Raw genomic sequence first — 13,005 nt, 5'->3', positions numbered from 1 at the left:
TGGCTGACAAAAAAGAATTAGAAATTTGAGCATTTTCCCACTGGGAGCAGGTTTTACTTTGTTTGTTCCTGTGAAGAAAGCATCCAGAAACATCAATTGGATGATGTGGATCTTGAGCTTCAGCACAGAGTTTGCTTGACGTCAGTGGGTTCAGCAGAAGTGGAGATATTTTATTGGCAAGTGGAACAACAGCAATAGTGCTGAGCAGGAAACAGCAGCTGCTGGACGATGTGCCGGCCTGCTGTCAGTCCAGCAGCCTTCTGTGAAAAACACTCTTCCAGGAACGCAAACAACAACTTCCAGCTTCCAGTCCAGTCCCTAAGCAGCTGAGACTGGGAGGTTGTGGGTTCCATTCCCGCCTGGCTCACACCAAGACTGTCAAAATGCTCTCGTTGCCTCCCTGCTTCAGTCTTCAGGGTTGCAACTGTGGCTTGGTGCTGTTCTTTAATTGAAAGCATGGTCACCTTTGCTGCCATCTGCTGGTTTGGCAATGCCACACAGGCTCAAATGAAGAGAGTCAGTCAAATCATCAGACTATGCTCAGTATGAGCTCAACTTGGTCAAAGAGCAGCACTACAGTCTTCTGGAGCTTCTCCATGTTTTCCATCCAACGTTAGAGAAGCTCACAGCAGAGCAGCTGCATGTCTGCAAGCTTCTCTTCATCTTGGACGGCCTGGATGAAAGCAGACTGGCTCTGGACTTTGAGAAGAACCAGGTGGTGACTGACGTCACTCAGAAGAAGTCAGTCAGCGTCCTGCTAACAAATCTGATCAGAGGAGATCTGCTTCCCTCAGCTCTGCTGTGGATAACTTCCAGACCTGCAGCAGCCAATCAGATCCCTCCGTCATGTGTGGACAGGCTGACAGAGGTACGAGGCTTCACCAATGACCAGAAGGAGGAGTATTTCAGGAGGAGGTTCAGAGATAGAGGAGATGTGTCCAGCAGGATCATCTCCCACATCAAGGCCTCCAGGAGCCTCCACATCATGTGTCAGATCCCGGTCTTCTGCTGGATCACTGCCACAGTTCTGGAGAGCATGTTGAGCTCAGAGCAGAGAGGAGAGCTGCCCAAGACCCTGACTGACATGTACTCACACTTCCTGCTGGTCCAGACCAAGAGGAAGCAGCACAAGTATGGAGGAGAGCATCAGACCACAGGTCCACAGGAGCTGAAGTGGTCAAAGATGCTGACTGACATGTTCTCATTCTCATTCTTCTCAAGGAAGAAACCAAAAGACAACATTAACCTGACGGAGGCTGACAGGGAGCTTCTTCTGAAGCTGGGCCAGCTGGCATTTGAACATCTGGAGAGTGGAAACATCATGTTCTACAATGAAGACCTGGAGAAGTGTGGTCTCAGTGTGACTGATGCCTCTGTGTACTCAGGAGTTTGTACAGAGATCTTCAGAAAAGAGAGTGTGATCTTCCACAAAACTGTCTACTGCTTCGTTCATCTGAGCGTCCAGGAGTTTCTGGCTGCAGTCTTCAGCTTCCACTGTCACACCAAGAGGAAGAGGACAGGAGATGTTCACTCTGGAGAATCCCTGGATGAGTTCCTGAAGAGGATGATGAAGAAATCCCTGCAGAGTCCAAACGGTCACCTGGACTTGTTTGTTCGCTTTCTCCATGGACTTAGTCTGGAATCCAACCAGAGACTCTTAGGAGGCCTGCTGGGTCTCACTGACAACCATCCAGGAACCTTACAGAAGGTCATCAACAACCTGAAGGAGATGAACACTGGTGATGTTTATCCTGACAGAAGCATCAACATCTTCCACTGTCTGCTGGAGGTGCAGGATCAGTCAGTGCATCAGGAGGTCCAAGAGTTCCTGCAGTCAGAGAACAGATCAGAGAAGGAACTCTCAGCCATCCAGTGTTCAGCTCTGGCCTACATGCTGCAGATGTCAGAGGAGGTTCTGGAGGAGTTGGACATCAACAAGTACAACACAACCATGGAGGGAAGATTGAGACTGATTCCAGCTGTGAGGAACTGCAGGAAGGCTGTGATAGGAAGGTACGTATACAGTGCGTGTGTGTGTGTGTGTGTGTGTGTGTGCGCGTGTGTGTGTGTGTGTGTGTGTGTGTGTGTGTGTGTGTGTGTGTGTGTGTGTGTGGTCATTCTTGTAAAAGAGATCTTGGATCTCAAAGGGACAAACCTGGTTAAATAGTTCTAATAATAATTCAACTACAGAAAAGAGTTGTCAGAATAATCAATAAAGTTCCCTAAAGCACAAATCAATGATTGATAGAATCAAAGATCTTCCAATTCATCTTCCAGTCTGGCGCAACCCTGCCGCTATCTGTGCCTCAGCGCATTGTAAGCCGATTTTCACGTTTGCGTCCCCTCTGTGGATCGGAATCACCGTTTTTTGTGCTATTTACACGGATTTTCAGGCGCAAAAGCCGCGCAATGGCTTTGAGGATCTACCCCACAGTGTTTTAAAGTGAGAGAAAATCAATCCATGTTCAGAGGGTTGAGTGTCTTTGAATGATGGAAGGTGAGAAGCATTGTTAAATATAGATGTCTTTCTTTTTTGGGAGTTCCATTTTGGAATGGGATCAGTGACCATTTGAAAATGTGTGCTTCTTTGTTGAGTTGAAAAAATCTTGAAGGGCAAAATACTTGATGATGATGAGGATAAATGATTTAATTGTGAGTCAATGATGAAGAATAATGTCAAGCATATTTTGTTGAGTTGTTTTTCTCTTTTTTTCCTTTTTGATTTTGTCTGACTAATTATTCCAGCTAATCTTATGGACTGGATAGGAAAGGCAAGAATCAGCTTGGGCTTCAGCCTGCTGCTTTTTCCTTCACACAGTTGTTATGTTTTTGTTGTTGTGAGTCTTTATAATGTGCACATTTGTTTTGGAAGCTTCTTTTTCATTGTTGTCAGTTGATTGCACAAGATTGATTGAATTTACACTGTCAACCAAAATCAACTCTTCAATCATTCATGATGAAGATGATGAAGATGGTGGTGATGGTGGTTATGATGGTGATGGTGGTTATGATGGTGATGGTGGTGATGGTGGTTATGATGGTGATGGTGGTGATGATGGTGATGGTGGTGATGATGATGGTGATGGTGATGATGGTGATGGTGATGATGGTGATGGTGGTGATGATGATGATCGTGGTGATGGTGGTGGTGATGATGATGATGATGATGATGGTGGTGGTGATGACGGTGATGGCGATGATGATGATGATGATGATGGTGGTGATGATGATGATGATGATGATGATGATGATGAAGGAGGGAGCAACTTCTCACTCTGCTCTCCTTCATTCAGTGTTGGACTCTCAGAGCTTGAGTGTGCAGTGGTGTCTTCAGCTCTGCAGTCCAGCCCCTCCCACCTCACACTGCTGGACCTGAGCTGGACCATCCTGAGGGATCCTGGAGTGAAGCTGCTCTGTGCTGGACTGCAGAGTCCAAACTGCAGACTGGAAGTTCTCAGGTCAGTTCCTGCTTTCTACTGGTGGACAGTGTGTGTCAGCAGATGACAACTGGTGTGTAACGCTGCTCAGTGTGAAGACTTTGAAGCAGATATTAAAGACTCATCTAGACAAAGTGGATGTTGTTGATATTTTCATGTCAACAATCTGCAGCCAGAAAAGACTTTGGATGGTGGAAGAAAGTGTGGAAAATGTCTCCAGTCACTTTGGAGCTCAATGGAAGTTGTTGATTGGTGATGAAGGTCACATGACTGATCAGAAAATCCTGTTAAGAAATATTAGAGGCAGATTAATAGTGCAGCAGTATTTCTTCATCTTGTCCTTTGAATGTGTTTGACTTGTAACGAGACTCTGATGACTGAAAACAGCCACAAGCACACAAAGGACTCACTGATTATTTTCCATCTTCACTGCTGATTAGCTGCACACTGACTGGCACACTACTGTTGTTATTGTGTTGACAACACACTGACACAATGACTGGTTTGAGGGAATGACTCAGTGATCCCAATAGCTGCACATCTGGATCATCAACAGGGAGAAATGACTCTTGAGATGACATTTACACCATGGAAGAAATCAAATATTGATTCTTTATTCAGGTTGGAGAGGTGCAGTTTGTCAGAGCTTAACTGTGATTGGCTGCTCTCAGCTCTGAAGTCCAACCCCTCCCACCTCAGACTGCTGGACCTGACTGGGAACCAGCTGCAGGATTCATCAGTGAAGGTGCTGAGTGGTTTTCTGCAGAGTCCAGACTGTAAACTGGAGACTCTGAGGTCAGTTCACCCTCTTCACTCTACAACTTCTATCACTCTTGTTATTGTTGTCATGATTTTCACTTCACTGCTGTTGGAAATTCAATTTGCAGTCACTGGTTTGTGTTTGAAATGAGTGAAACTGGGTTGAAAGGTCCAGTATGTAAAATCCTGCCATCTAGTGGTCAGATTGCATTGCTTACTTGCTGGCCCTCCCTCTCCCCTTCTTGCCAGTGAACTACGGGGGCCTTCCAGCATCATAAAGGATGTGGTTGACACCAAAGGTGTCTAATTCTCTGTATAAAGTTCCATCAATATAAATATTACAACCATCTATTAGCATCACAATCAGTCATAGTCACAGCAGACAGTCCAGTGCTAGCATGATTTTCAGCTAGCGCTAGCATTAGCCACCTGTATGAGCACTTAGATACTGTAGATAGATCCAGCTGGACTCAGCAGAAGGTCAACAGTCAATGCAGGTTCTATCATCTCAGTCAGTTCAGTATTGATGAGCAAGATGCAGAAAAGATTCCACTGCATTTCAGTCACTTAATAACCATTTGTTCTCAGCATTTGCTTTATTAGAGGATTCCAGCCTCCAACCATCAATATGAAACTGTCTCTCAAACTCATCTTCCCAACCAGCCGCCTACAAACATGGGGGTGCAAGATGGCCACGACCTTTGACCTCCTGTCTGTTTCTAGAAAGAAGCGTTCTAACGGCAGGAAAAGCAGAGGACTTTTATTTTCTACTAATCAAAGACGTCAAACTATATTGACGGTTGTATATGAAGGTTTCAGCAATAAATCTGCACTGATTTTACACACTGAACCTTTGAGGCAAAAGGAATCAATGAATTCCAACATTGTTAACAGCTGATCAGTGGTCACATGACTAAACAGGTTGATATAAAATATTTTTTTGTGGTGATTCATTATTTCAGTATTATTGTTGTGCTTCTGATTGGTTTAATGGACATTACAGTGTTATAGACATTCATATTTTTAATTTCATATAGTGATGAAAACTCCACTCACACCATCATTTATTCTTTATTCAGGTTGGAGGACTGCAGTTTGTCAGAGCTCAGCTGTGATTGGCTGCTCTCAGCTCTGAAGTCCAACCCCTCCCACCTCAGACACCTGGACCTGAGTGAGAACCAGCTGCAGGATTCATCAGTGAAGCCACTAATGGATCTTGTCCACAGCAGAGACTATCAACTGGAGAGTGTGAGGTCAGTACTGGTGTCGCTTGGCTGCAAATCACCTCAGCTGAGACACGTAGTCAGTCACCGCAGGCAAGTATTTATCATCTTGAAAGATTCCACACACCATCTAAACCTGTCCTTTCCATTCAAAGTCCATGGCTTCAATGACGTTGTTTTGGCAACATCTGAAACCATGAAATGGCGGAGGCTCATTTGGTTCCATCATGCCCAGAGAAGAGTGGGGCGGGGCCAATGCGATCTAGGCCGACCGCCGGTGGGGAACCACCGCAGCCGGCCCGGTCCGAAGTCGCTGCTAGCACGGAACCGCTGCAGCCGACCGGGTCCGAGGGTACCGTTGGTGAGAGAGGTTTCCCCCGTTGTTTGTTTGGAAAGGACAGGTGAAGAGACGGTTCAGGAGGATGCAGCCGGCGAGTCAGAAGAAAGTGGAAAAAATTTAAAGATTGTTGACGTGGAAACTCAGATGGATGCCTTATTGGACGAGGAGATGGTCAGCGATGACGAAATTAAAATCTCACAAAAGAGAAAGGGAACAGAGTCAGGGAGCGGCAGCAGCAAGGTGAGCAGGAGAGCAGTGACTCTCAGCCAGGAGGGAGACAGCGATCTTGCTTTGTCACTACTGTTAGCCGATTCCAAGGCTACACCGCTATCCTTCACGTCCTTCTGTATCCCAGTTTGCTTTGCGTGCTGCTGCAAAGCATCCTGGCATCCTTTATAAAGTTTATTTTGTGTGTTAGCTGTGTGATTGGCGTTTTCTGTCGAGTGTCTCTGCTCCCTGGAGGAATGGCGTCGGCCGGGACGCCTCCTCTTAGACAGGGAGTGCAGATTGTTCCTCCGGAAGGCAATGTTACTGCAGAGGAGGTTTTGCTGGCTGTAGGCGAGCAGGTAGGTCATGATAATCTCTCTTTTGCATCGCGCATGAATAAAGCTATGGTGGTGTTCTTTAAAGAGGAGCGTCTTGTCCACCAACTGATTGAGAGGGGCGTTTTTATTAGGGACGTGTTCGTTCAGGTGTCCCCGCTGTCAACACCCTCCACGCGGATAACCGTCTCCGGCGTCCCGCCGTTTATCCCCAACAACTTGCTGGAGAACGAGCTCTGTAGATTCGGTAAATTTGCCAGCGCGTTTAGAACTGTGAGCCTGGGTTGCAGGGATCTAAAGCTGAAACGTGCAGTTTTTGAGGCGGCAGGTTTTCAAGTTTTTGGATTCCCCAACTCAGACTCTAGTGGTGTATTTTAGGGTAAAGTACAGCGATTGGTCCTACATGGTGTACGCCAGTTCCGTCAACATCTTTGTTACGAGCCAGGCAGATGTCAATGTTTCAGAGAGAATTCTGCTAATGTATCAAGAAGCCTCTTCTGCACGGGTGAACTGGGTAAAAAGCAAAGCCTTATTGTTGGGAGGGTGGAGGCCATACAGCACCCTGCCTTCCTGGAGGACTTCAATGGGGGAAGGAGGGACTTAAAGTGCTGGGTGTGTTTTTGGGCACACCGGGTTTTCAGGCCAAAAACTGAGAGGGAATTAAGGAGAAAGTGTGCGCTCGGTTGTCTAAATGGAAATGGTTGCTACCCCAGCTGTCATACAGGGGAAGGGTTCTGGTTGCCGATAACTTGGTTGTTTCGGCTCTTTGGCACAAGTTCACCATCTTGTCACCGCCGGTAAGCCTGGTTGAGGACATCCAAAGGACCCTCGTGAACTTTTTCTGGTCTGGTAAACACTGGGTCCGGGCAGCTGCTCTTTATCTTCCTGTGGCTGAAGGGGGGCAGGGGCTCATTGACTTTTGTTCCAAGCTTGCTGCTTTTCGACTTCAAGCCGCTAACAGACTTTTGTGCAGCTCTGGTCCAGGCTGGCTTGACACGGCTCGACTGTTACTGTGGAGAGCTGGACGCCTGGGCTACGACAAGCAACTTTTTCTTTTACAGCTTGAAACCGTGGACCTTGGTGGACTGTCATCATTTTATCACTCTGTGCTTCAGGCTTGGAGGATATTTTACTTTGCACGTGTCTTGGAGGAGACTCCGGAAAGGTGGCTCTTTGAGGAACTGCTGTTTTTTAATGACTTCCTCACGACCAGGTCGCTGCAGTCTGCAAGCCTGCGTGCCAACCTCAGAGAAGCTGGTTGCACTAAATTGGGCCATCTGATGAGGATGGCGGTGGGGTCCATGGATGTCCTGAGAGAGAAGAGCAACATCAACTCCATCAGGCTCCTTCAGAAGGTGGTGGATGAGGTCTGTGCGTCACTACCATCTGTTGGTTTGGTTCTTTTATCCAATCTCATGCTACCAAACCGCGTGTTCGTTGAATGAAGAGAATAGTAGACAAGTGAAATCTTAAGAAGTTTTAGTAACAGAAAAAACAAGATACTTGGTACAGAGCTCCGGAGGCTTAACCCTAACAACAACAATGTGTTATCAGATGCCAAGTCTGATCTATCTGTCCCTTACGCCATCTTAAATACAGAAACAAACAGTAATAAAATATGTAGATGTCTTCTTCCATGTCGTCCTCCTATTGGCTGTCCGGTGGTGTAGCCTTCCCCGTTTTAGACTAATCTGTGACAGGAAACAAGTCCTTATTTGGCCGGGAGCCAAATAGTCCATCCTCCTCTTGATCTGGTCTGCTGGAAACTTTCCTGCCATAAAACCCTGAGGTGAAAAGTTTGTGTTCCCGTGCCTGAAAGGGTCACAAACTTTATGGGGGTAGCAAATGCAGTTTCTGTGTTCACCCCAACTTTGATCACCCCAAGTCACTGTTCCTGAGGCTTAATCAGTCAAACAGTATCTGTCTTTACTCCGAGGTTCTGAATGGTACTGATAAGAATGGGCAAATGATTATAAGAGGACTACATGTATTGACATTCATTACATTTAAACATTTAACTAACTGTAATACTTCTAACACATACATACAATATTTGCTAATATACTAACTCTCACTGCTATAATGCATTAAACTAAATATAGAATCACAACACATCACACCTGAGAATATTTGCACAAAATCAGACTGTGTGTGAGCAATGGACTGAGGAGGGTGAGTACAGCGTCACCCCAGCAGTGGGGGATGGGCAGGAGGAAGGTCAGCTGCTTTCTTTTGCAACTTCTCTTCTCAACAAGTTTGAGAATGTGGGGAGGAAGGCGGCCTATCAGATCAGCCTCAAGGTCCTCAATCAGCGCTCCTTGGAGGGTCTGGATTAAGTCGAAGTGGACTGAGTTTTTTGGCCCAGAATTTTACCCGAAAGGCAGCTGGCGGTCCCTGTACAAGCTGCCCATTGAAAAACGGGCAGCAGACCTCCAGTGGAGGATTGTACACGGTGCAATAGCTACGAACAGATACAGAGCGCACCTGGATCCCAACGTGAGGGAGGGGCACTTGTTTTGTGATCAATCTGAGACACTGCAACATTTATTTGTTCAGTGTCCTTGGTTGTTGTGTTTGTTTGGGCTGTCATATTTCTCCTCTCTCTTTTCATCTCTCTCTCTCCCTCTGTCTTTCTCTCTTTCTCTATTCTTCTCTCCCTCTCTCTCTGTCTGTCTCTCTCTCCCTCCCTTTCTCCCTCTCTCTCTCCCATTTCTCTCTCTCTCTGAGATGGCAGAGTGTGTGTAGAGTTGAGAGTGCATTGTTTGAGCATTTGGGTTTTTTTGTGAGAAAACTTCTATCAGCTTAAATCTTCTTGTTTTATGCTTTTGTGTGAGTTTTTCTTCTCTCTGTCTTTTGATAATTGTGTGTGTGTGTGTGTGTGTGTGTGTGTGTTGACTCAGCACCATGCCGGTGTCTGGGGCTGCAGCGGCTGACTTGGAGCAACTCACTGGTCGTCATGCCATCCAGTTGGTGCCCTCAGTGCCGTGCAGTGTGGAGGAGGCTGGCTTGGCAGTGGCTGAGGTGGTGGCTTAGCACAGTGTCAAATCGCCATCCAGGATGAATGGGGCCATGGTTTTATTTCTAGGTGGGTGAGGTGGTGAAGAGAGGTGTGGTGATTCATGACACATTCACTCCTGTTCTCCCTCCAGTCAGTCCAGCTACCAAAGTAGTGATTTCCAATGCTCCTCCATTGATAAAAAATGAAATATTAGTGACAGAATGATCTGCTTTTGCTCAGCTGGTTTCACCCATAAAAATGGTGTCGCTTGGCTGCAAATCACCTCAGCTGAGACACGTAGTCAGTCACCGCAGGCAAGTATTTATCATCTTGAAAGATTCCACACACCGTCTAAACCTGTCCTTTCCATTCAAAGTCCATGGCTTCAATGACGTCGTTTTGGCAACATCTGAAACCATGAAATGGCGGAGGCTCATTTGGTTCCATCGTGCCCAGAGAAGAGTGGGGCGGGGCCAATGCGGTCTAGGCCGACCGCCGGTGGGGAACCACCGCAGCCGGCCCGGTCCGAAGTCGCTGCTAGCACGGAACCGCTGCAGCCGACCGGGTCCGAGGGTACCGTTGGTGAGAGAGGTTTCCCCCGTTGTTTGTTTGGAAAGGACAGGTGAAGAGACGGTTCAGGAGGATGCAGCCGGCGAGTCAGAAGAAAGTGGAAAAAATTTAAAGATTGTTGACGTGGAAACTCAGATGGATGCCTTATTGGACGAGGAGATGGTCAGCGATGACGACATTAAAATCTCACAAAAGAGAAAGGGAACAGAGTCAGGGAGCGGCAGCAGCAAGGTGAGCAGGAGAGCAGTGACTCTCAGCCAGGAGGGAGACAGCGATCTTGCTTTGTCACAAGAGTCACCAGCACACTCTCTCTACACTGGGGGGGTGGGGGGGGGATAAAAAGGTTTTTGGAAAGAACTAAAGGGCAGAGGTTAATAATAGTAGAAGATCTCTTTCCCCATCTTAAAGTGTTTTCTAAAATCCGCTAAACTCCTCACTAGGAAATGTGGAAGAGTTGATGATGAGCTCTCTGATCAGGAGGTTTACAGGTTAAAAAAGCACATTGTCAAAGTAAAAAGTCAACTCAGCAGCCAAAATGAGGAAGTGTAGAAGGTCTTTGACTTTGACTTTGACTTGTGTACTTTTTCTTTTATCCATGGGTGGTCCAACTGTAGTGGAGGGGTGGGAATTTTATTTTCACAAAGATTTTTACCAGTTTCTTTTGATTTTGAAGTAATCATCCCAGGTGTGTTGCTCAAAGTGAAAATATCCAACTTGTATTTTTAAATGTCTACGCCCAACAAAGGCGCTTGAAGGGTCGGCTTTTTTAGACATTTTAAATGATGCTGTTAAAAATTGTGATGAAAATGATTTGATGTTTTTGGGAGGTGATTTGAATTGCACAGAGTCACCTTCACTAGATAGGAATCACCCAGAACCCCAGCGGGCCTCCTCCAGCAGGATGACACAGGTTATAAAATCACATCAGTTATCCAACGTGTGGAGGCTTTTTAACAGCAATCGTAGACCTGGAGTAATTCCAAAGAAAACTTTTCATCTTGACCTCCACTTGACCACATTTATTGTTTTACACACCTTTGAAATATTTTTAACCTGTGGGTTTTCGTGACCACTCCTTGGTCTCCTGCACTGTTTTTTATGAAGAATATTCCTTTAAAAAGCGCCTATTGGCATTTTAACACTGCCCTTTTAAATAACCAGGCTTTTAGAACAGCTTTGAAATATTTCTGGGAGAGCCATAGGGAGAACAGGCCTGCCTTTCCCAGCAGCCAGCAGTGGTGGGATTTCGGCAAGGCACAGATCCAGCAGTTGACTGGCAATGTCACGAGAGATTTAGCCCGATGTTTGAGGCGGAAGAACTGCCATCTCTAGCAGAGTCCTCTGGAAATCGATGGCTTTTAGATTCCCTCAAAAAGAAAAAGGCCGCTATAGCCAACCTGCTAGGTGTGTCAGCACACGGAGCTCTGGTCAGGTCTAGCTTTTTAAATGTGGCTGAGATGGATGCTCCTTCTCAAGTCTTCTTTGGGCTGGAGCAAAACAAGGCACAAAGGAAGATCATTCACTGTTTACGCCCGGATTGTGGCCTTGAAATGTCAGACTGGTCTGAGATTAGAAGATCTGCTGTCGGGTTCTACAAGAACCTTCTTAGGAGTGAATGTCAGATTATAAATATTATTGTAGCACTACGCCTTTACCAAGGGTGGGCTTCTGGGTTCATTAGTTAATTCTTTAAAAATGTCATTTTAGATTATTGATTTTAATGTATATCTTTAAGTTCTGTAAATAACACAATACTCTTAACTTGAAAATGAAAAAAGGAATAGTTTATTTCAGGGTTTTTTCTTTTCGACATATAAACACAATACAAACACTTTAAATAAAATTAAGTTTCAACCAAATTCTTCAATTCATAAAGAAAGGCATTGTTGCAGGAGTCAATGCAAAGAGCTCAAGGAAGGACAAAGGAAGCACATCCCTCATCAACTGGTGACCAGAGGGGGACCAGAGGATGGACAGCAGAAGCAGCTGGCTTTGCCACCACCATCAAACTCTACAACACATTCAGTTCCATGGTGGGGAACTTATGATCCATCGGAGGCACGGGGACAGGAACCTGTGACCTCAGGCTTGTCTTGCAGGAAATTGTTTGAACAGGTGACACCGGAAGAAGGGATGGATCATTTGGCTCCCTGCCAAATAAGGACTTGTTTCTTCTCATTATCAGTAATCAGAGTGTAACGCCTCCAACCTTCACTGGATGAAGAAAGCACACTGTCTAGTAGTGATGGTGAGGTGAAGCCTCATGAGGCATTGAACCACTTGAGCCAACTGCTTGGAGAAAGGCTTCATTTCTCAAAGCGTCATGTGCACACGACACCACCTACTGGCCAAGTGTACAATCACAGGCAAGCTGTGTCTCAACCACGTGTGATGCATTGCATTTTTGTGTCTGTTGTGTCTGTTGGGAATGACTATGAATTGCAAAAAAATTGATGACCAAATCATTTCTGTACATAAATTAGAATATGTGTAGAATACATTTTTTGAATGTATTCTGTTTGTGCAAATGTTCAGAAAATGCTAATATAATATGGCAGGTTGTGCATTTTTTTTTTCTGAAAAGGGCATGGGTGTAATCAGGCAGATGACAGTGAAAGTGCTTGTGGAACTTGGAAAAGGGCATAGATCAGGGGTGCTCACACTTTTTCAACATGCAAGCTACTTTTAAAATGAGCAAGTCAAAAAGATCCACCTCCTATAAAACAGGAAAACATATTAATTCAGAAATATATTTGTAGTCCAGTGAGAAAGAAAGAAAGAAGGAAAGAAAGAGGATTAAATTGGTAAACATGTTCCCATGTGCATGTATGATTATCATTGCACAGAAAACTCATGGTTTAGAATTGTTAAGGTTATATCTGCCTATGTTTTATTTTATCAGTAAAAGTGTGTTTACGTTGAGATGTTTTGCTGTATATTTCTGTGTTTTTCAACGCATAGGTTAGGGGTAATTGGTGTGTGTGTGTGTGTGTGTGTGTGTGTGTGTGTGTGTGTGTGTGTGTGTGTGTGTGTGGAACGCAGACGTTTTGCTAGCAGCATCTCCCAGGATCTCCGGTGCGTCTGCGGTGCGTGCGCATTTTGAAGGGCATTTTCCGAGCGAGGCGTCTCGATCAGT

At 45.6% G+C, this 13,005-nt stretch overlaps 1 protein-coding gene across 1 annotated transcript in view; it reads left to right on the top strand.

Annotated features, from left to right (window-relative positions):
• The first annotated feature begins 383 nt into the window (after positions 1-383).
• Positions 384-13,005, top strand: part of LOC142892515 (uncharacterized) — a 153,591-nt gene continuing 140,969 nt past the window's right edge. Inside the window, exons 1-5 of the mRNA XM_076032729.1 lie at positions 384-434; positions 545-1,168; positions 1,247-2,013; positions 3,294-3,458; positions 4,059-4,232. Coding sequence (XP_075888844.1) covers positions 384-434; positions 545-1,168; positions 1,247-2,013; positions 3,294-3,458; positions 4,059-4,232 — 1,781 coding nt within the window. The remainder of the gene's footprint in view (positions 435-544; positions 1,169-1,246; positions 2,014-3,293; positions 3,459-4,058; positions 4,233-13,005) is intronic.

The sequence above is a fragment of the Nelusetta ayraudi genome, unplaced genomic scaffold (assembly GCF_046127955.1).
Source record: "Nelusetta ayraudi isolate G7.1 ecotype Tasmania unplaced genomic scaffold, CSIRO-AGI_Nayr_v1 ptg000034l, whole genome shotgun sequence".
Classification (NCBI taxonomy): Eukaryota; Metazoa; Chordata; class Actinopteri; order Tetraodontiformes; family Monacanthidae; genus Nelusetta; species Nelusetta ayraudi.
This window is presented reverse-complemented; position numbering and strand designations above follow the sequence as displayed.